At 53.3% G+C, this 23,074-nt stretch overlaps 1 protein-coding gene across 5 annotated transcripts; it reads right to left on the bottom strand.

The window, feature by feature from the left end:
- Nucleotides 1–8,343: 8,343 nt before the first annotated feature.
- Myo1g (myosin IG) lies at nucleotides 8,344–21,878 on the bottom strand. 5 transcript variants are annotated; one of them, XM_040746690.1, is made up of 22 exons: nucleotides 21,659–21,873; nucleotides 19,954–20,162; nucleotides 19,721–19,814; nucleotides 18,771–18,936; nucleotides 18,516–18,569; nucleotides 17,820–17,930; nucleotides 17,456–17,572; nucleotides 16,827–17,051; nucleotides 16,596–16,741; nucleotides 16,153–16,267; nucleotides 15,269–15,439; nucleotides 14,987–15,057; nucleotides 14,222–14,296; nucleotides 13,910–14,042; nucleotides 13,212–13,378; nucleotides 12,583–12,790; nucleotides 11,828–12,051; nucleotides 11,289–11,433; nucleotides 9,806–9,910; nucleotides 9,494–9,607; nucleotides 8,713–8,867; nucleotides 8,344–8,638 (listed from the first exon to the last, which is right to left on the bottom strand). In XM_040746690.1, exons 1-22 carry the CDS (start codon nucleotides 21,751–21,753, stop codon nucleotides 8,482–8,484), a joined length of 3,057 nt encoding a protein of 1,018 aa, XP_040602624.1. In that variant the 5' UTR covers nucleotides 21,754–21,873; the 3' UTR covers nucleotides 8,344–8,481. The 5 variants fall into 5 exon arrangements, with proteins under 5 accessions (XP_040602624.1, XP_040602625.1, XP_040602627.1 ...); XM_040746691.1 differs by lacking the exon at nucleotides 21,659–21,873 and adding an exon at nucleotides 20,877–21,632; XM_040746693.1 differs by lacking the exon at nucleotides 21,659–21,873 and having other exon boundaries at nucleotides 17,831–17,930; nucleotides 19,954–19,983.
- Between the last annotated feature and the right edge of the window lie 1,196 nt (nucleotides 21,879–23,074).

Here is a 23,074-nt window from a genome sequence, read left to right as displayed (position 1 = left end):
GGTGCCAACGGGAGCTGACTGGTGCTACCCAGCAGAATACTGGAGTCTCCTGAGAGCTCTGCACTTGCAGGGGTCTTGACTAAAGAGCTACCCATGAGCCCCTGACTTCACGGAGAACTTGTAGCCTGCGTTGTATACTGCCACGCAGGAGCTCATGTGGCTTTGTGACTTTCACTATAGGAACTGAGAGGCCTGGCAGGAGTGGCGCACACCTTTAATCCAGCACTTGAGAGGCATAGGCACAAGGATCTTTGTGAGTTCAAGGCCAGCCTGGTGTACAGAATGAGTTCCAGGGCAGTCAGGGCTACATGTAGAAACCCTGGGGAGGGAGAGAGAGTGTGTGTGTGTGTGTGTGTGAGGAGAGAGAGAGAGAGAGTGTGTGTGTGTGTGTGTGTGTGTGTGAGGAGAGAGAGAGAGAGAGAGAGTGTGTGTGTGTGTGTGTGAGGAGAGAGAGAGAGAGAGTGTGTGTGTGTTTGTGTAATCTCACAAACCAGACAAAAGCTCTCAGAGTTCCTCATTTCTTTATACCTGTTTCCCAAGGAGCCGCACTGGGGCTCTGTGGTGCTTTTGTTTTGACTATCCTCCATCCCCCATCCCCCTCTCTAGCAGTCCCTCTCCACATTGTCTATTCAGTCTTTTCACTCCTCAAAGCCTGGCAAGCACACTGCTGGGAGGTATTATGGAACCCAGTAGTTGTGGGGGACTCTGGCTCTGAGTGTCTGTCTCGGTCAGTGTTCTATTGCTGCGAAGAGACCCCGTGACCACAGCAACTCTTACAAAGGAAAACGTTGAACTGGGGCTGGCTTATGGTTTCAGAAGTTTAGTCCACTATCATCGTGGCAGGGAGCGTGGCGGCAAGCACGCAGTCTTGGTGCTGGGGAAGGAGCTGAGTTCCACATCTGGATCTGAAGGCAGCAGGCGGAGAGAGACACTAGGACTGGCTTTTGCCTTTGAAACCCCAGAGCCCACCCCAAGTGACACACTTCCTCCAACAAGACCACACCTACTCTAACAAAGCCACACCTCTCAATCTCTTCCAAGTAGTGCCACTTCCTGAAGACTAAGCATTCAAACATAATAGCCTATGGGGGCCATTCTTTTTTAAACCAACTCAGTGGCTTATGGACTTTAGGAGGGGCAGACCAAGGCTGTCTCTTCCATTTCACTCTTCAGTGGTTCCTGGAGTGTCACCAGCAACTGTGACAGAGCTTTTGGAAGTCACTGTAGCATCTTAGGGGAGGGACAGAGCTGGTTGCAGTATGGGCAAAGCTTTGTCCTCTTGGGAGTTTAGGAGGGGGTTTGGGTGGGACAGGGGATCCCTCCAGCCCTTCTGCAGGGAGACAAGCCTGTGTGGTCATGGAGCCTGTCAGTTCACAGCATTACCTCTCTGTTCCCACATTGTGGGAACAGTGTGGCAGGGCCTGCTGGTCTCTGAAGAACATCATGGTGACCTCAAGACAATGGCCAATGACCCCTGAAAGGTTTTATATCCCCATCTTATCTGAGTAAAATGGTGTTGTTCTGCCTCAACTTCTCCTTCTGAGTCAAGCAAGAGGGAAAGACTTGGGTTAGAATTTGTATCTGTACTCAGGATATGGGCTGATTTCTGAGTGTGTCAAACATGGAGATGATGTCCCTCCCCTAACATTCAGCAGGACTGTGATTTAACTCTAAGAACTGTATAAAAGTGGACCTTTTCAATTATAAACAAACAGCATGACTGGGCATTGCTGACTCAACATTCTTTCCAGGCTTGCCTGGTCTACATTGAGAGTTAGCTCCAGGCCTGTATAGTAAGACTGTCAAAAAAAAAATTCAAAGAAAAAAGAAAGCAAAGAAAGAGAAATGGTGCCAGGCGTTGGTGGTACACGCCTTTAATCCCAGCACTCGGGAGCCAGAGGCAGGAGGATCTCTGTGAGTTCGAGGCCAGTCTGGTCTACAGATCGAGTTCCAGGACAGCCTCCAAAGCAATACAGAGAAACCTTATCTTGAAAAAAAAAAGAAAGAAAGAAAGAAAGAAAGAGAAAAGGTATGTATGTGAAGCTCAGTAGCCTAGGGGTTTGTTCCACAATTCTGCAAGGCAAAGAAAATGACTGAAAGACGTGGTGGTGGTGATGGTGGTGCACGCTTTTAACTCCAGCTCTCAGGAGGCAAAGGTGAGTGGATCTCTGAGTTCAAGGGCAGCCTGGTCTACAGAGCAGGACATTCAGGTCAGAATCTGTCTCAAAAAAAACAAACCAAACAACAAGATCTCGTTTGATATATATATATATATATATATATATATATATATATATATATATATGAAATGGTAGCATTTGGGGAAGTAATGCAATGTAGAGCATTTGCTTAGCGTGCTTACAGCCCTGTGTTTAAACCCCAGCACTACAACAGAAAAAATACATTTAAATAATAATAAAAATTTACATAAAAATAAAAGCATTATAGATGCCTGTAATCCCAGAATTTAGGAATCTGCTGCAAGAGGATCCCTGCAAATTGGAGGCCAGCCAGAGTTACATAATGAGTTTTCCAGGACAGTTGTGACTTCAAAACAAGATCCTGCCTCAAAGAAGAACAAAAGCTGGCATAAGTAACCCAAAAGCTGGGGTCTGGAGAGATGGCTCAGCAGTTTGGACGACTGTTCTTCTAGACAGACCTAGGTGTGACTCACAGTTCCCCAGGGCCCCTCACACCTGGCTGTCACTCTGGTCCCAGGGAATCTGATGCCCTCTTCTGGCTCCCATAGGCAATGCAAGCACATAGGGCACAGACAGACATTCAGGAAAAACTCATACACATAAATTAAAATCTAAACAAAACAAAACAAAAAAACACCAAAATAAAACAAAAGGCAAACAAAAATAACTGAAAAACAAAATCCTTCCAGAAAAGACACAGATGTCAGTGAGAATGTAGAGAAATTGGAGCCCTCATCTGTTGTGATGGAAATGTAAAATGATGCAGTACTTTGGAAAACCATTTTGTGGTTCTTCAGAAAGTTAAATTTGTAAGTACCATTCAACTCTGAGATTCCATCCTAGATACTTGCTAAGAATTGAAAACATGTGACCACATAAAAACTTGTACACAAATGTTCTAGCATCGTTGTGCCAAGAGGCCAAGGCAAAAATACCCATTGACAATAAAGGGATAAACAAAACACGTCTGTCTGTGTGGCCCAGTGGTAAGGGATTGGCTGTGTGAGCCTAAAACCCGAGTTAAGTTCCCAGAACCTGTGTAAAGGTGGAAAGAGGAAACAGACTCCAAAAATTGTCCCCTGGTCTTCACACACAGGCTGTGGCATGTGTGTGCACGCGCGCGCGCGCGCGCACGCACACACACACACACACACACACACACACACACACACACACACACACACGAAGCTGTCCTGGAACTAGCTCTTGTAGACCAGGCTGGTCTCGAACTCACAGAATTCTGCCTGTCTCTGCCCTCTACGTGCTGGGATTAAAGGTGTGTGCCACGACCACCTAAAAAATTGAAAAATTTTTATTGTCTAAAAAATAAGCCAAGATCTAAAGGTCATTAACAAGGATTCTCTAGGGCAGTGGTTTGTAGCACAAAGAAATAAAAGACCCAGAGACAGATATTGGGGTTCAGGCTTCAAGCTGAGGATCAGAAAGGTAAAGCAGCCAGGCACTAGCTTTCACTCCACCTCAGATTGAAAGGCGATCCTGGCTCCACCAAACCTCAGACTGCTGCCTCTCCTCAGCCTGACTGGAGAGTCCTGAGAATTCAATGTCTTCCTCTCCTCAGCGTGGCTGGAGAATGAACGCCAGCTCTGAGACCTTGCTCCTGTCTTATATACCTCCCTGATGCTGGGATTAAAGGAGTGTGATCCCAGGTGCTGGGTTCAAGGCATGAGCTCTGTTACTCTATACTCTTGTGTAGGCCATGGTAGCCTTGAACTAACAAATATCTATTTACCTCTTAATCCTGAGTCCTGGGATTCAAGGTGTGTACCACCACCTCTGATCTCTACAGCGTGAGGCTGATTTTGCTTTCTGAATCCTCAGGCAAGCTTTAGCAAATTGTAAATAACACATTACCACAGTGGTTCTCAACCTTGCTAATGCTGCAGTCCTTATGATGTGGTGACCCCAACCATAAAATGATTCCATTGCTACCACGTGAGTATAAATTTGCTACTATTATGAATGGTGATACACACAGCTGAGAAGCAAAGATATCTGATATGTGGCCCCGAAGAGGCTGGGATCCACAAGTTGAGAACACTTACTCTAGACTCTCCCAGAGCATAAAAGCTGGGGATTTGGGCCAAGCGTTGGTGGCATACGCCTTTAATCCTAGCACTCAGGAGGCAGAGGCAGGCGGATCTCTGTGAGTTCGAGGCCAGCCTGGTCTACAGAATGAGTTCCAGGACAGGGTCCAAAACAATGCAGAGAAACCCTTTCTTGTTTTTTTTTGTTTTGTTTTGTTTTGTTTTTTTGTTTTTTGTTTTTTGTTTTTTCGAGACAGGGTTTCTCTGTGGCTTTGGATGCTGTCCTGGAACTCACTTTGTAGACCAGGCTGGCCTCGAACTCACAGAGATCCGCCTGCCTCTGCCTCCCAAGTGCTGGGATTAAAGGCGTGCGCCACAAACGCCCGGCGAGAAACCCTTTCTTGAAAGACAAAAAAACAAAAAACAAAAAACAAAAAAAAAAAGCTGTGGATTTGGACAAAGTAAGCAGATACTACCCACGCTCTGATGAGGTAAGTCACAAAGAACAGGAGACACTCACTGTCTAGGACTGTGTAGGTCCTGGTGATTAAAAGGTCCCCTTGGGGACAGGGATTTGGCCCACTTAGTAGAACGCTCCCCTGGCCTGCATGAAGCCCCGGGTTTGAGATCCTGTTCAACACACCGTACAACCCAGGCGTGTGTTGCTCACCTAAAGTCCTGCACTCTGGGGGCATGAGCAGGAGGATCAGAAGTTCCTGGTCGTCCTCAGCTATGTGGGGAGTTCAAGGCCAGCCTGTACAACCTGAGACTGCCTCAAAAGAAAGTTGTGGGGCCAGGGAGACATCTCAGCAGGGGAGAGGTGAAGCAGGTCAGAGGCCCAGAGCTTTGTTCCCGGCATCCACTTCAGGCAGCTCACAAGACCCTGAAGCTCCAGCTCTAGGGGATCTGACGCCCTCTTCTGGCCTACACACACACACACACACACACACACACACACACACACACACACACACACACGGCATACACTTGGCATAGACACACAGAAAGCTTTTAAAGAGAGGAAGAGAGGAAAGAAACCTATTTATTTGGAAAAAACAAGATGACCTTTATTCATAGGCACACACCAATATACACATACACATAATTTTAAAAATAAATTTTTTTGCTGGAAGTGGTGGCACACACCTTTAATTCCAGCATTTGGGAGGCAGAGGCAGGCCGATCTCTGTGAGTTAATCCAGCCTGGTCTGCATAGCAAGCTCCAGGCCAGTCACAGCTACATTGTGAGGTCCTGTTCAAAAAAAATGTTTTTAAAGGTACCCTTTATATGGCTCTGGGGTGGTTGTGCATGCCTTTAATCCCAGCACTCGGGAGGCAAAGGCAGGTTATATCTCTCTGAGTTTGAGGCCAGCCTGGTCTACAGCATGAGTTCCAGGGGGGTGGAAAGGTACCCTTTATTGTCTAATTTATTTGTAAGGGACAAGCCTGGCCCAGCCTGGAAGCTGCTACAGATGTGGAAGTTGGGGTCTGTGGAAGGTTACCCAGACTAGCAGCGTCTGCAGATGCCTGGTCTGGGACAGCCTTGGAGAATTGAGAGACTACACTAGACAGTTCTGAAACCTCATGCCTTAGGTCATGGTAGTAGATGCTGGCCTCCACAATAAAATATCAAAGGACAACTTCCTTCTATCTAATTTATGCCCCAGAAAAAAAAAAGAAGGATGTGATGGTGCATTGAATTCCAACTCCTTGGGAGATGATCGCAAACTCAAGGCCAGCCTGGGCAACTGAACAAGACCCTGACACGAAAGGAGTGAGGCATGGAGGCGCATGCTTTTAATAACACTTGGAGGCAGCGGCAGGCGGATCTCCGTGAGTTCAGGCCAGCCTGGTGTTCATCCGTGCAAGCTTGACAGTCTGAGGTCAATGCCTGGATCCTATAGTGGAAGGAGGAAACAGACTTCCCAAAGTCCTCTGACCTTCCTACACAGGCTGTGGCATGTGCGGATACGAGCCCTGCCCCTGCACATATACTCCCAGCAATAAATAAAAGGGTTTGTGAAGCCCAGGCCAGCCAGGACTCCACAGTGAGACCCTGTCTCAACAAACAAGCAAATACTAAATATAAACTAAAGAGGGTGTATACCCCACTCATGTGTAAGGTCAATGCAATGTGGAATATAATATATTTATTTACCAGAGTAAGAACTTACAGCCGGGCGTAGGTGGCGCATGCCTTTAATCCCAGCACTCGGGAGGCAGAGGCAGGCGGATCTCTGTGAGTTCAAGACCAGCCTGGACTACCAAGTGAGTTCCAGGACAGCCTCCAAAGCCACAGAGAAACCCTGTCTTGAAAAACCAAAAAAAAAAAAAAAACTTACACACAAAAGGCTGGGGAGTCAGAAATGTGGCAGGCTTCCAAAAGGAGGAGAAGAGAGATTTGTTTCTCTTTCACTTCCTTTTATCTCGGTCTGTCCTAAATTTCCTTATCCCTGTGCTTAGGGTGGATGGCTTTGTGGAGCTCACAGGGGTGCTTGAGGTCTGGATGGCCTAAGCTATGAGGAGGCCCTTGGGCTCACACGTTTAAGAAGAGGACCCGGACTGAGCTGCTGAGAGGCTTGCAGAGTCTGAGGGAGGAACCGAGAAGCTGAAAACTGAGGGTGGAGGCTGTCCTCGTTTGCTTCCCATTGCTGTGATAAATACCATGACCCAGAGAAACTTAGGGGAAGAAACTGTTTGCAGTCCGCACGACAGTGAGAGGAAGCCCAGGCAGCAGAGGAAAGACAGGAGCTGAAGCAGGTAGTTCAGAGGAGCGCAGCTCACTGGCTCGCTTGCTGGAGCTCGCTCAGCCTGCTTCCCCATGCCCCCCACGACCCCTTGCTCAGGGGCTGGCGCCATCCTCAGTGGGCCAGACCCTCTCAGCCAGTCATTAATTAAGAAATGCCCCACAGACATGCCCGAAGCCAGGCTGGTGGAGGTCATTCCTCAATGGAGTTTCCCCTTCCTATGTTACTCTAATTTCTGTCTTGTTGACAAAAACTAGCCAGCACAGGGGCCGAGGATCTGTGGGTCTTATGGGTCTAAGGGGCTGAGTGGCCATGTGTGTGAGGTTTGCAGATGTGAGGGTTTGATGGCCTCAGGATATAGGGCTACGAGTACAAGGATCTAAAGGTCTGTGGGTCTGTAGGTCTGGGGGCCATGGGTCTGAGAGACAGGGAGTCTATGGAGCTACGGAGTCCAACAGTCTGAGGGCCTGAGAAACAGATGGTGTGGTGGAGCACACCTACAATCCTCACACTTGGGAGGGTCAAGCAACAGTACTGTCACAGATCTGAGGCTTGTCTGGGCTACAGAGTTCCAACTAATATGGACTACAAAGTGAGGCCTTGAAAAGAAAATAGAAGAGCTCTGAAAGGCTGTTGAGGGCTGAGGGACTGAGGGACTGTAGGAGGCCGAGGTCTGAGGGGCTGTGGGTGGTTGAGGGACTGCAGGGGGCTAAGGGGCTGAGGGGCTGAGGGTGGTTGAGGGACTGCAGGGGGCTAAGGGGCTGAGGGGCTGAGGACAGCTGAAGGGGACTGAAGGGTCTGAGAGGCACTGACAGCCTGACAGGGGCAGGGACAACGCTGGAGAAATGCTTAGCTGGCCAGAGACATGGAAATGTGTCTACCCTGCCCTTCCTTAAAGGCCCACAAATCCAGACGCAGCCCTGCTTCCTGGTGATCCTTGCTTCTGAACCCCATTTTCCAATAGCTCACCCAGAAGAGGCGATCCCGTCCCTTCAGATGTCAACCTGTACCCAACCCCAACATGCCCAGTGAGCAGCTGAGTCAAGGTTGTCCAGCAAGGTTGTCCGGGAGACCACAGAGCACAAAGACCCAGTATCCCGGTGTGTAAGGAAGGAGAGGGGGAAGGCTTGCAGGGGGCAAGGGCCTAGAGACCAGCCTGGGGTGTCCAGTGAAACACACTGATGGAGAACATAAAGCCTCGGACCGTGGGCTCTAAATCTAGCCTGTCACTGGCTCTGACATCTGGGGTCTTGCCACCCACTTCAGACTGGGCCCTCAGGCCTCCCGCTTTAGTTTATGTGGCCCCACAGTGGGTGAGCAGGGTAATAATCGGCAAGGCAGCGGCAGTCATACGAGGCACAGATATAGCATCTTTATTCTGTGACGTTCCAGGCAGGGGTGGATACCTCCTGGCCTTTAGTGTGGCCAAAGCAAGGCCAGGTGTTTTTAGAACTGTGTGGAAGCCAAGCTAGACCGGCTTGGGCTTGTTCAGTGGCTTGGCCAGAGGAGGGTGAAGGCACTGCGGTTACATCGGAAATCTGGCTCGGGCTGCTCTGGCCTGGGCTCCACAGAGATGAGGCGCCGGGCACCACGCTGGCTCAGCGGAATACAGTCAGAGACACGGACCTCCAGGGCTCGCCCCTCCCTGCAGCGGGAAGAGCAGAGGGTCAGGGCGGCAGAGCTCTGGGTGCCCACTGCCCAGAACAGCCCCGGACTCACCCCTGGCAGTGAGCGGCCAGCATGCCCACCAGCTCCCCCACGCGATTATCTAGAGGAGGCTGGGAACGGTGTAGACACACTACAAGATCATCATAGCCTCGAGCATGCAACACCACCAGCTGGTCTCGTCCACTGGTCACACTCAGCCCGGTCACCTGAGGAGACAGCGAGGGGTCGGGGTCACATCAAGCCAACCTCTTCCTTCTAGGAAGACTTTCCCGAGCCCCACCTCGGGAGCCCTGCCCTTGGCAAAGTGTCCACTCCAGTGTCCAGCCACCCCTCTGTCATCCCTGCCTCCCCTCTCTGATCCCTCTGACAGAGGGGGGCATTGGCATGACATCATGCAATAAGATATAGCTACTGTATCACGCAGAGTGACACCAGTGGTCCTTTGACTTTCATAGCAACAGAGTCACTGGGGGTAGGAGACCCAGAGGCAACACTGCCTAACCCCTGTCCCAGGCTGCCCCTTGTCCTGTGAGAAAAAAATTCTTGGGAACAAAGCTGCCGTAGGGCCAGGCAGGGGAAGGGGCAGGGTCTTACAGAAGGTGACTCAAAGCTATGGTGAGTGCTCAGATCCACACAGGCAGGAGACCCCCCTAAGTCGGGTACTTGGGAAAGAAAGCCACCCTAGGATTTTCAGAGGAGTGCTGCCATCCATTGGCTGAGGATGATCTGAACTATCCATCACAGGCAAACAATGGAGAAGGCGAGGTACGGCTCCCAGCCCAGGGCCCTCACAGACACTCTTCAGATGGCGAAGAGTATCTGCCATGCTCACCGCATCCAGGGGCACAGCCCGCATCACGCGGTACTGTCGTCCAGGCTCCAGCTTGTAGAGATGCCGGTCTGTGAGCAGGAGGGCCCGGTCCCGCCTCTTGCGGAAGCGATTCACCTGTAGAAGAGCTGGCTGGGCCCAGGCTGGTACCACCCACCTTGCTCCAGGCCCAGCAACCCCAACTTCCTCTCTCTCTCTCTGTGACTGACCAAGGGTGATGGTTTCTAGAGTATCAGAAGCAACCAGGCCTGGGCTGGAGCTGTCTCAGGTCTCTCCTGAGCTTTGTCCCCCATGACCTCCAGGCCAGGTACCAACCTTGCGCACATGGCTGGAAAAGAGCACAGTTCCAAAGCCATCCTTCTCCCGAAGCGCCTTTAGTTGCTCAGCAAACAGATGGGAAGCTGTGGGGTTGTCGGTGCCCTGAGGACAATTGATGGAAAGAGGGTGTTTGAGATGGGGTCTGGAATCATGCTTGACTGACAGAACCTCTCAGCAAAATACCACAACTATCCTTCACCTTGGTGAACCTCGGTCAAGGCCCCGTACGTCAGCGTCAGCCGCTGAGCACATGGCTTCTTTGAGAGCAGAGGGCACAGAATGTCACTGTTATAATAGTTTAATGGCCTCCTTTTCCTGAACACTAGCCTAGCTGGCCTGGACTATATGTGTAGTTCTAGAGAAAGACTTCAGAAGGCAAGAATGGGTTACATGTCTCACTCAACCACACAGAAGTACCCTGGAGACCAGGCCCGGGCATGGCGTCATAGTATCAGTCGTCAAACTGACACACATGGAAAGACGGGACCTCAGCTCAGGAACTGCCTCCGCCAGATTGGCCTGTGGCCGTGTCTACGCGGCATTTTCTTGTTTATTCATGTAAGCGGTCCCTGGCCACTGTGTCATCCCTAGGCAGGCAGGCCTGCACTACCTAAACGAGCCAGCAAGCCAAAGACAGTGAACCAGCGAGCAGCTTTCCCCTGAGCTGTACTCTGGGAACCGAAACGAACCCGTTTCTCCCCAGGTTGTTTTTGATCCCAGCATTCATCACAGCAACAGAAAGCAAGCGAGGAGAGATGGCAAATTTACAACCGTCAGGAGAAGGTGAAGGGAGCCATGGCCACAGAAGTATTGGTAAGTGTGACATGTGTGAGAATGTGTGTGTATACACATGTGTGTGCTTGTACCTGAATGTAACTGAGAACACAGAAGAGCAGCTGTACCTGAGAACACGGGACTCTCAGGGGGCAGGGCTGCTCAGCAGAGCCCACGATTGGCCATGGTTTTAAAAAAAATCCCCAAACCGGCCGGGCGTTGGTGGCGCACGCCTTTAATCCCAGCACTCGGGAGGCAGAGGCAGGAGGATCTCTGTGAGTTCGAGACCAGCCTGGACTACTAAGTGAGTTCCAGGACAGCCTCCAAAAGCCACAGAGAAACCCTGTCTCGAAAAACCAAACAAAAAAAAAAATCCCCAAACCTGGGGGCTGGAGAGATGACTCAGTGGTTAAGAGCACTGACTGCTCTTCCAGAGGACCTGGGTTCAATTCCCAGCACCCACATGGCAGCTCACAACTGTCTGTAATTCCAGTTCCAGGGGATCCAATACCCTCATAAAGACATTCATGTAGGAAAAACACCAATGTACATTTAAAAAAATCTTTAAAAATCCTCAAGCGTGATCCTTTAGAACAGGGCCAAGAAGAGGGTTCAACAGGCAACACCAGGACGAACAGAATGGCTGGTAAGACCACGCCAGTGTCGACCCTGAACACCCATTGCCTTGGGTCTGACCAATGCTCACAGAGGACAAGTAGTCTCGGGCCCAGGCCCGCTGGCAGCCCCAGTCCTGACGCAATCCTTGCAAGGCCCCCATAGCGGCCACCTTGGCCTTGATCTGGGTCATGTCTGAAGGAGGGATGTTCTTCACCAGCTGCCGAGCCCGCCACCTTGAAGGGGACAAGAATCAGAAAATACCTATCTGTGTCCATAGCTTCTCTCCCCTAAAGAGCCATTTCTTAATCTGATGGCGACTGCCTTTTGGGTCCCAATCCCTGACTGTACCCAATGTGGGTCCCTAGGAGACAGACTCCAACCCCACCTCCTGTTCTGACACTTGCTTCGTCCTCCTTCTGGAGAGCCACTCAGACTCCAAGGCCCATACAACAGGGAGCCCCCATTGCCCAGCTTAGCTAGCTAGCTTCCCCCAGGAAGGCCATGCCCTGAACCGGTACATTGAGGGCCGGTTAATATCACTCAGCCCCATGTGTCTCGCAGTCCAGTTCAAGGATTCGGGAGGACGCTGACTGAGTGGGAAATCGTGTGGAGGGCTGAGGATGGTACCTGCTGAAGAGGGCATGGCAAGTGTCCTGGAAGGGCTGCAACACGGCAGGGGGCCTTGGCCACACTAGGTCACGGCCATAGAGGGGGGGCTGCCGTGCGGCCTGGAACCGCCGCTGCAGGTCAGTCAGGTGTGCTCGCACCTTGTGCCTCCGGAACCAACGCATGATGGTGTAGATGGCCCTTAGTCGCCGGCAGCGCCACCTCGCCAGGGTGCCCCTCCATGCCTAGGTGGAACACGTGGGATAGGACACGGGGTCATTCCCACGCAAAGCAGTAACTTTCTAATTCTAAGTATGGCCCTTGGTCTTTTCCTGAGTGCCCCTGGCTTGTCTCTAAGAAGGCTGACCATGCCTCCTGCTCTTTGGAGCCAATTCTGTCTGGAGACTTGTTCTTGGGTAGGCGTGTGGGTAGACAAGCCCTGTTTAAGGCTCTGCAGGCTCTCAGAAACGAGCCATTTGTCTGTACCAGACCTTGTAATCTGGCACCTGTAGGCTCCCTAGGAAGCAAGCCTGTGTGGGAGACAGGAGCGAGAAGATGGAGGAGTTTTCTCCCAGAGACAGAGGGACACCCCCAGAAGGTGGCCGCCAGAACTCAGACTGAACACCCTACGAGGAAGGCAGCCAGGGACCCACACGTGACTTCAAACCCTCAGGAACCCCGTCAGGAGTGGGACGGGCCAGGCATAGTGTGCAGGTCCACGTGGACACATGTCCCACCGTGGCGGTGTCCGTCCACCCAGCAACCCCTCACCGCACCTTCTGCAGCAGTAGCACAATGACCGGGATGAGGCGAGCTCGGCTCTGCTCCAGAGTGACCAACGTCCTTGGGGACCGGACGAACAGCTTGCTGTGGCCAAAGGCCACGTCCCCTTGCAGCCCATGCTGCTCCAGAAGGGCGCTCACGGCCTCCCTGTCAGAGCCCAGCAGGTGGTTGGGCCACGTGTACTCACAGGTCATCTTGTACCTGTTTCCACACAACGGGAAGGTGGGTACTTGGCATTGGGCGGTACACACGGGACCCCTCTCTGACCCGCCCTGGGAAGGATGTTGGGGTACTAGCAGTCCCCGGGACTGACATCTTGACAGCATGCCTCTGGGATAGCTGTGACACTGGGCATGCCCTGGCCAGCAGTTTTTTCCCATGCCTGTTACATGTGCCTCCACATATAACTTTGCACATACACACGTGTGCACATACACACGTGTTCACATACACACGTCTTCCCCAGATTTTCTCACAGACATGTTGGTGCCTTGGGGCCAGAGGTGCCTCAGCTCCAACTTGCACTGTCTTTTAAGACATTACTTAGGGTCCTCCTGCTTCTACCCGTCAGGTTTCACACAGGGTCCGTGGCCCACGCTGCGGTGGCTGTGGGAGCCTGTACCTGAGCAGGAATCGCGGGTAGGGCTGGCGGGAAGCAAAGCCAGCCCTGCGGACCCTCACATTCTCCAGTAGCCCCAGGTACGAGACCTGGTGGCGACAGTGGGCTTCGTCGAACCGCCCAGCCACCTTGTCTTCATTGGGTTTGATGCAGCGGACATAGAAGGGCTCCTGTGGGGACAGAGGACACTCAGGGGCCTAAGCGAGAGGTCTCTGGCCCCCGAGAGCCTGGGTTAGCGGAGCTGGAGCAAGTGAAATCACAGCAGAACAAGCACCCCAGAGCCTCACGCAGATCTGGACCCCGGCCAAGCCCAGAGCTAGGCTCCAGTCCAGGAGGAGGAAGGGGCCCTTTTACCCCTGCCTCCTCCCTTCTTCCCAGAGAGGCTCCCATTTCTGCATGCTCTGTTAACACACTCTTCCATACGTCCCCCTGTTGCTCCTCTGACTGTTGGCCTGAAGCTCCTCAAGGAAGTTAGTGCCAATTTCCTGCCTGTGTGGCTCTCAGATCCTCTTACCCAGGAGGCAGTGGGCCAGGAGCTTACTGGTTTCCAAGCCTGCCCAATGTTCAGTGGCTGTCTGACCTCTGAGTCCCGTATCTAACTTCTGCTATAGATCAGTAGGGCAGACAGGGTTCAAGCTAAGAATGTCTGGCCCCTCCGTGATGTGTACCCAGGGCACAGAGAAGGATTTGAAAGGTAATACCTTGGAGGCCAAGTTCTCCACTAGGGCAACCATGGAGTTCTTAAAGAGTGTGCCGGCTGTCAGGGGACGCTTGGTCACTTCTGTGATGTCTTGTTGCCCATCTGGCCACATGGCCCGCAAGGTGGGGTCCGTGCTGCAGACACAAACTCTGTTTACCCAGGTATCTCCGCAGGGCAAAACCCAGGTGACCCAGTATGGCGCCATCAACCACATATTTTTGTTTTTGACCCCCAGACTCTCTGTGAGTTAAGTAGAGATTAGACCTCAGAGTCCCTGAAGGCCCCCAGTCCTGGCCCAGCAAGCTGCGCTCACCTATTGTACAGAAGCCGTTTGAAGTCCTGGAAAAGGGAGTCTCTATTCTTGTCAATGAAGCCCTCCACGGAGTACCTGGCAGGAGCAGAGTGGGTGAGTAGGCCAAGGGCCTGGCAGCCGGCCTAGCAAGAAGCCCCCTCCTTCTGCACCCACCTCTAATTCCCTGGCTAGTTTCCTCCACCCTTGGCTTTTCCTTGATTCCCTCACGTCTGAATTCTCTTTGTCACCTACTCCTATTCTCCTGTCATGGGCCTTATCACAGCAATAGAAAACCTACTAGGCCAGGTGTCTGGGACTGCTGGTTATAAAAGCAGGATGTCAACCAGAAGGAAGGAAGGAAAGGAGAAAGGGAGGGAGGCTGGGAGGAGAAAGGGAGAAAAGGAAGGAAAAGAAAAAAGGAAATTTAGGACTCTGGCTCTCTAGGACCTTCTAACCTGGAGCTCCTTCAAATAACAGCGGTAGGACAGGGCTCTGGAGTGAGTGTTTTGCTGTTTGTTCATTTATTTACTTGTTTATTTATTTTGAGACAGGGTCTCCCTATTGTGTGGCCCTGGCTGTCCTGGAAGTCACTATGTAAAACAGGCTGGCCTTGAACTCGCAGAGACCCTCCCATCTCTGCCTTCTAAGTACTGGGATCAAAGGCGTGTGCCACCACCACCAGCTTGACTTGGGTATTTTAAAAAAGCTCCTAGGTGTATACAGCTGCAGTGGCAGGGGTTACACACAAAGCTTTGCGTCCTGCCTGGAACCGAAGGTGGGACTTACGTGACATCCCCTGCATAGTGTTTGATCCGGAAGTCTCGGCCAAACTCCATGGTTTTGTCTGTAGGGCAAAGCTAGGGGACAGGCCAAGGTAAGACACGGACAAGGGGAGCAGGTCTGTAGTCTGTGTGAGGGGACAGTCCCACAGCCACCCTTGCTGGGCAGAGGTAACTGTGACTTCAGTGACATCAGGCTAGGTTAGCCCAGACCCCGATGAGGCCTGAGCGTCGTCGTAACACCTCTGTCTGTGTCCCACCCTGTGCTGCCATGGGACAGCTAGAGCACCTGGCGGCTGGAATAGTGCGGGTGGTGGCGGTGGTGTGTGTCCAGGGTCTGCAGGAAGATCCGGTCAGTGATGGGGCCTGCCGTGCTGCAAGCCTCGTCTAGCACAGCCAGGATGCCTCGGTGGGGCCGCTCCACTAGCTCCACAATGGTGGCATTGTTGAAGTATTCAACCTGGAGTGGGGACCACCAGAAGGGAGGCTCTAGAACCCCTGACACTGGCCAGCCCCCCTCATCCCCAGAGCCTGCTTATCACTTCCCAGGCCACACATGAGGCGCCTGATGCATCCACCCCCCCCACAGCCGCTCCTCCCCCCCTCCACACACACACACACACACACACACATACACACACACACACCGCCCAGCTGCCGTGCTCACACACACACACACACACATACACACCGCCCAGCTGCCGTGCTCACACACACACACACACACCCCGCCCAGCTGCCATGCACACACACACACACACCCCGCCCAGCTGCCGTGCTCACACACACACACACACACACACACCCCGCCCAGCTGCCGTGCTCACACACACACACACACACCCCGCCCAGCTGCCATGCACACACACACACACACCCCACCCAGCTGCCGTGCTCACACACACACACACCCCGCCCAGCTGCCATGCACACACACACACACCCCGCCCAGCTGCCGTGCTCACACACACACCCCGCCCAGCTGCCGTGCTCACACACACACACACACACCCCGCCCAGCTGCCATGCACACACACACACACACCCCGCCCAGCTGCCATGCACACACACACACACCGCCCAGCTGCTGTGCTCACACACACACACACACACACACACACCCCGCCCAGCTGCCATGCACACACACACACCCCGCCCAGCTGCCGTGCTCACACTCTGCCAGGCGATACCCTCCCGCTCATACTCCTCCTGCTCCTGCTTCAGGATGAGCTGGATGAAGAGCTGCTGCAGTTTCTCATTGCAGTAGTTGATGCAGAACTGCTCAAAGCTGCGGGCGGGGCGGGGTCTTCAGAGGGGTGCTCACTCCTTGGGGGGTTGGTAGTGATGGACAGCTGCCTCTCTCCTAAAAGCTCTGCACTGGGGGTTATGAACTCTCCACCCTACGACCCCGTGCCCCAGAATAGACTCGGGAGCTACCCTCAAATGTGCCTGCCACTCAGGTTACCTAACTGATTGGAGCACAGCAAGGCAAGCTTAGAGCACTCAAGGACCAGCAGGAGAATCTAAACATTTCTTCTCCTGGTGCGAGCAGAGTCTCTGAATTCGGTTGTGGTTACAGGGTCAAAGGTACAGTTGCAGTTGGCTGTGTTGCCTACCTGTTGACGGGGAACACTTCAAAGCCATAGATGTCCAGCACACCAATAACTGTGTCCTTGCCATCACGCCGAGGGTCCCGGCCCCGGGGTTCCATGATGCCATTGATCCTGTCCACAACCCACTCAAACAACCTCTGGTACACTGCCTGGAGCAGAACATGTTTTTGTGCTGCCAGTCCACAATCCCCACCAAGGCCCCACGGCTTCTCCCTCTGACTACTCTGAGAATACCTTGGCACAGGCATCCCGGGCATAGCTGGCCTCAGCCACGGTGTGGCCCTTCTCAATGAGCTCTCGGCCTCCTGAAGCCACTGTACGAGCCAGCAGGGTTCGAAGAACAAGGTCCCTGGGTGTGGCTGTTAGCTCGGCCACGTAGCCCACCAGGGCCTCCTCAGCCACTGCCAGGCCTCCTTTCTGTGGCCCGTCTTCCTCCGTCTCCACAAACTCGATGTTCCCCTGGTGAAGAAGGGATCGTGAACAGGCTGGGTTCCATGTTCCCCTGGAGAAAAGGAAGGAAGGCCAGGGGTGTGGAAGTGGGAGACACAGCTTCCACTCAGACAGCGCTATCTACTGATCTCTGTGGGCCACAGGCACAGCCGAGTTCTAAAACCCTAAACTGAGGCCTCTCATGGAGACCTGAGGAACAGCTCACAGGCTGCACTGCCAGAGACCTGGCCATCAAGGCTCAACTGTCAAAGAGCAGAGCCTAGTCTCCCGGATGTCCACCAGGCTCAGACTCAGACTCAGCAGGGGAGGAAGGCAGATCGGTGGGCGACTCTGCTGGAAAATCCCCAGTGAGTCCAACCCTTCCCCCATGGAGGAAGAGGGGTTGCCCTCCTGGGTCTTCAGGCCAAGCTCACCAGGTGCAATATGGCAGCTAGGATTCGATGGATGGACTCAACCTCCTCGGGACTGAAGCCAATGACCCTCATAGCCTCCGTCACGGCTTGGTGGTTCTTCTCATCGCTATCCAAGGCCTAGGGAAGAAGGTGTTTACCAACCAGGCTTACGTGGGCACGGGATACCTGCCCTCAGTACACCTCAATCCCTCCATCTCAGGCCCCTGCTCACCCCGCCTCTTCTCCATCAATCCCCATTCCTCCATCCCCGTCACGTGCTCATCCTGCATCCTGTCCCCTCCCTGTCCCCTCCCTGCCCCTCAGGGAGTAGCCAATCCCTGTCTACTCCCTGAGTCTGACTGAGACCTGTACCCCTTGACCTCACATTGTGCACACCCATGTTGAGCCCGGCTCCCTGGCGTGTGAAGTTATACACAGCAGGATTTCTCTCCAGATGCAGTCCTTGTAGTGCTTGGTCGTCACTGCCCCTAAGCAGCTGGAAGGCACACGAGTCCTTTAGCTAGGCGCTGGGTTTCAAGGACCCTCCTCTACTGACCCCATCCCCCGACAGAAACAGGATGACTCAGAACACAGAACCCATAAGAAAAAAAAACTGCCTGTGTCCTCGGGTACTTATGTTCTCTGGGTCTCTAATGTTGGAGGCACCTCCATTCTCAAGCATCCCCCCCTTTGGAATCCGGGGTGATGTATGATGTTTGAGACAGAGGTAAGGGAATAAAGACATGGTTGGGGGCAGGTTAGTGCGGGACAGAGGGGAAGCTGGGGGCAGTGAGGAAGGATGGAAGACAGATCCAGTCTGCTGCCCTTCCCTGCCTCTCCTTTTAGTCTATCTATTTTGTTATTTTTTGGTTTTTTGAGACAGGGTTTCTCTGTTTTGTTTTGGAGGCTGTCCTGGAACTCGATCTGTAGACTACACTGGCCTGGAACTCACAGAGATCCGCCTGCCTCTGCCTCCTGAGTGCTGGGATTAAAGGCGTGCGCCACCAACGCCCGGCTTTTCCCTGCCTCCCCTTTTTGTTGCTGGTTGGTTCTCATCCCCTCCCCGCTCACGGAGGCTCACCTGGTAGAAGGCGTGGAAGTTCCTCTCCCCCACGTGCTGCTTGAGGACCCTAGACTGAGGCAAGAGGGGTAGTTGACTCCCAGTCCAGGAGTGGGACTGTACCAAAGACGCCATCTGTGTATGTTACCAGGTGGGAAGCAGCCCGGGGGGGGGGGGGGCGACACTGAGGCACAGAGAAGGGACATTAGGTGTTCTGCTTCCCCCAGTCCCTGGGCCCTTCATGTCGGGAAGGGAGTCCTCAGCCCGCCTGCCCACCTTCTCCAGCAGATAGCTGTGGATGTGTCCTCCAACAGGGTCCCCCTTGAAGTCGAAGTTGATATCCATGTACTTGCCGAAGCGGCTGGAGTTGTGATTGCGATTGGTGCGGGCGTTGCCAAAGGCTTCCAGCACACAGGTGGACTTGAGCAACACATCCTTCACCCTGTGGACAGAGGGACTAGGGCTAGGTGCAAAGACCCCCCCTCTGGAGGACAATCGCAGTGTCCCGGGGTGGGCCAGGGAGCTGAGCTGGCTGAGAAGTGAGAGGTCCACCTCGTCCAGAGCGTCCCCTGTGCTGCGCATAGCCGTCAGCCTCCCTCTGAGACCAGGGATGCTCTTGTCTGGCTTCTCTGTGACACACACACTGTCTGTGCAGCTCTGAGTCCAGGACAAGTGCTTAGCAATGCCATGTGTCATTTCCTGTGGTCACCCCCATGCCCCATCTGCTGCACAGTAGACCTTTAGCCACAGTTGGGTAGCAGTGACAGTCGCATGCTGAGAGACCGAGATTCTTGCAGGTGTCCTGCAAGCCCACACCACAACATTGGAAGAGACAGGCTAAGACCCAGGAAGGTACTTCCACAGGGCCTGCATGGGGAGTAGAGGCCTGGGCAGGCCAGCCCATTTCCTGGATCAGGCAACTGGAACTCATGCCTGGCTGGCCCTCCTTGCCAGGCAGGCAGTCAGTTTCTCCAGGCTTCTCTACAAGACGTTCCCTTTCCTGCTTTGAGACCTGGTGATGGCAGCTCCTCCCCAGACCTTGTCTGGGCCTCAGTCCCCTCATCTGAAAGGTCCTTGGTGTGGCATTAGAATACAGGGAGCAACCTAGAGCCTTCCTGACAGAGAGCGGCTTGAGCTAGCCTTTACCTTTTAGTTTTCGCTTCCTAGTCCAACGCCCTTCCCTGAGCAAAGAAGCCTCAACCCTGCTGGGACCGCTAAGTGCTCACCTCTCCACCTCAGCCCTCTGGCTTGGGTTGGTGACTGCAGCGATGTATTGCATGATGTGTTTGCTGGCTTCTGTCTTCCCTGCTCCACTCTCCCCTGCCAAGAAGATAGGAGATGATAGCATCAGCAACATTGGTTCACCCTTGCTCCTGGCCCAGCCTTAGAGGTGGAAGCACCACCACGCTCATGTACTAATGAGGCAGGGCTCTGGCCTCCGGTTCACAGGCACGGGTACCTGAGATGACGACGCAGGTGTCCCTGGATCTACGCTTCATTGCTTTGTAGGCAGCATTGACCACAGCATAAAGATGAGGCGGTCGCTCGTAGAGCTCACGGCCCTGGTACTTGGCAATGGCCTCTGGCCCATACAGTGGCAGCTCCTGGTAGGGGTTCACGGATACCAGCACCTCACCAATATAGGTATAGATGCGGCCCTTCTCAAACCTAGGAGCAGCAGAACAAGGCCTCAGCATTCACATCCATGGAAGGTCCACGTGGGAGGCCCCGCCCCTCCCAGAAAAGATCATAGAGAGGAGAAAAGGGGATCTCGTTGACTTAAGACTCCCTGGTGCCATCCCGAGTAATCTGAGACACCCAGAGCAGTCCTCAACACAGTGCGGAGTGTGTGGGCCACACCGCTCTCCATCTGGATGCTCGGGTCCCAGGAATCAGGACCATCCATTCCACAAAGGGAAGTGACTTGGGAAAGAACCCTGGGTCTTTCACAAGAGTCAGGGCTGGCCCCAGGTGACCCCTGCAGGGCAGCTGAGCTGATGAAACCGAGAAAAGGGGACTCTTCCAGGGAGGGGTCCTGGGTTATTTCCTGTGTCAGAGTCTAGGCGGGACCAGTGCCGGAAGGGGACTCGCCCTGCCCCACCCAAATCAGAAGGTGGTGACTTGCTAGTCTTTTCACTCCCTAGTCCTGGCCACCACCCTCTCCAGCACATCTTCAGACTTCTCCACCCTTCCTTCCACAAACCAAGTTACCAGCAGAAGCCCAGGTCTGTGCTCTCCTGGATTTTGTCCTCTGAGAGAAGTCCTGGCCTGCCTGCTCCTTGGGGCCCTCGGTGTGTGGGACCCGCCCAGCCCCAGGAAGGCCTCCTCAGGGTTCCTCTTTCTCTGCCACTTGTGACATGGGTACTCCCAGGGACGACAAACCTGCAGCCACTGTCCTCCTCCGTGGCTCGGCGTGCAAGCAGAGATGGCATGACTGTAGGCTTGCTCTTCACAAGAGTGAAGTAGACTAACAAAGCACTGACTCATTTCCTGGATAGCCCTCTCCACGGGTCAACCCGTGGCCTCCACCTCGGTGCCTAGGGAGATTCCTTGTCCTCAAGTGCTCTCCAAGGAGCTTCCTAGCACAGAGCAGCGCTCCCCAGGAGGCAGGCGTGAAGCCCAGCTGCACACAAGGCCGTGCTTCTTGCTCTTGGACCCCTGCCTGCCTTCCTCAGTGGGAAAGTAGGCTCCGTATCAGTTCTTCCAGTCATAGCCTGTGAGCTGACTCATGAACAGCCCAGAGCATCGTGTCAACTGCTGTGGTTATTGAGACCCTAGGGTGGAGCCCGCTTCACTTTGAAGTTCCTAAGGAGGCTTGAATCAGGTCCCACATGAGACCCAGGAAAGAAACATCTGCAGTTACAGAAAGAAAAAGGCGGTATAGTTCCTGGTCCCCATGCCTTTGCCCATCTTTCTCAAGGGGGCATTACACTCTCATCTCGTCAGCCAGCGTGTGTGAGAGCCATTTCCAAACCGCTTTCTGGGTGGCCATTATCTCCCGGAGACACTATCATTTCAGCTTGTATTGCCCAGGTATGCATGACCCTGTCCCCTTTCCTGACAATGGGACCAGTGTACCTTCTCCTTGCTTCCCTCGGGTCTGCATGGACGAAAGGGAAGGGAAGGAGGTAAAGGAGCCCAGAAGCCCCCCTCTCTCCATCTACCTGAGCTGTAGATTCTTCATGAAGTCCTCCATTGTCAGTTGGTCCAAAAGCACAAAGTCAGGCTTTCCGTACTCAGGACCATCCTCGTCCTCCATCCTGGCCACTGGAGAGCACCCCAAGTCAGGGCGCCAGAGCTTTCTGTGCAGAGGTGAAGGGGAAGACAGAAAGGGGAGGCCCAGCCCTGCCTAACCCCTGCAGTGCTGCTATAAAGTAGGAAGTGGGTTTTGCTGGGGAGCTTAGCCCTGCCCACTTGCTGCTCCCTTGTCTGGGTCCTTCAAGAGCTGTTTCCTGCTCCCTGGCCCACAAAGTCCGTGCTTAGTGGTTTGGTCCTCTGTTCTGATGGAATCCTTGTCCTTCACAAAGCTCTTTTCAAGCCTGGAATGGTAGTACATGCTTGTCATCCCAAGCACTCCAAAGGTTGAGGGCAGGCTGGGGATGCCACTCAGTTGGTAGAGTGTGTGTCCAACATTCATCAGGCCCTGGGTTCAACCCTCAGCACCCTATAAAAACCAGGCATGGGAGCGCATGCCTGTAGTCCCAGCACTTGGAGAGGGAGCAGAATTTCAAGGTTGTATCTTACTACATAGCAAGCTTAAGACCAGTCTGGGCTGTAGGACACCTTGTATCAAAGAGGGGTTGCTGGGAAACAGGGTGTGGTGATGCATGCTTTTTGTCCCAGCACTCAGAAGGCAGAGGCAGGCAGATCTCTGAGTTTGAGACCAGCCTGGTCTACAGAGCGAGTTCCAGGACAACCTCCCAAACAATACAGAGAAACCCTATCTCAAAATACAAAAACAAAGGGGGTGAGTGGCTGAGGCTGGAGGGTTACCATAAAAATCGAGGCCAACAGAGTCAACATAATGAGTTGGAGGCCTGATACAGCAAGACTGTCTCAAAACAACAGAAGCCCCTGCTCATCACACGATTTTTGAGGGTTGGTTTCTAACCTTGGCAGCACATAATCTAGAGGCTCATAGAGACTCCTGCCCCTCCTCTCTCCTCTTTCTTCTTTCTTCCCTTTATCTGCAGTCCAAGCTGGCCTTCTGCCTCAGCTCCCCAGTATCTCCAAGACTGTGCCAGGCCCAGCAGAAGGGGTGATTCTTTTCATTAAAACAAAACAACTTACGTGTGTGAGCTTTTTGTCTGAGTGTATATAAGGGGGAACTGTGTGCATCCCTGGTGTCTGCAGAAGTCTAGAGAGGTGGACAGTCCTCAGGAGGACTGGGCTTTTAGTTGCTGAGCCATGTCTCCAGCCCAAGACATTTCTTCACGTGGTCATGGTTACCCAGCTGTATGTCTGTATGCCACAGCTCGACATTAGCCAGGGGTGGCCACAATAGAGTTTAAACCATAAAGGCTTCCTGCCTGACCCTGCAGATGAGCCAGTGGTGGGCGTTGAGGGATATTTTGATTGTA

Source organism: Mesocricetus auratus, unplaced genomic scaffold (genome assembly GCF_017639785.1).
Source record: "Mesocricetus auratus isolate SY011 unplaced genomic scaffold, BCM_Maur_2.0 Super-Scaffold_100006, whole genome shotgun sequence".
Lineage (NCBI taxonomy): Eukaryota > Metazoa > Chordata > Mammalia > Rodentia > Cricetidae > Mesocricetus > Mesocricetus auratus.
Note: the sequence above shows the minus strand (reverse complement) of the source record. Positions and strands in the feature narration are given on the sequence as shown.

What these genes read in the sequence shown, in the direction of transcription:
- Myo1g (XM_040746690.1), bottom strand. Translation starts at nt 21,753, where the DNA reads ATGGAGGACGAGGATGGTCCTGAGTACGGAAAGCCTGACTTTGTGCTT. An exon ending in CAGAGGGCTGAGGTGGAGAG is followed by an intron (nt 18,937 to 19,720) that starts GTGAGCACTTAG and finishes CTCTGTCCACAG; the next exon opens with GGTGAAGGATGTGTTGCTCA. An exon ending in TTTCCAGCCATGTGCGCAAG is followed by an intron (nt 9,608 to 9,805) that starts GTTGGTACCTGG and finishes GCTCTTCTACAG; the next exon opens with GTGAATCGCTTCCGCAAGAG.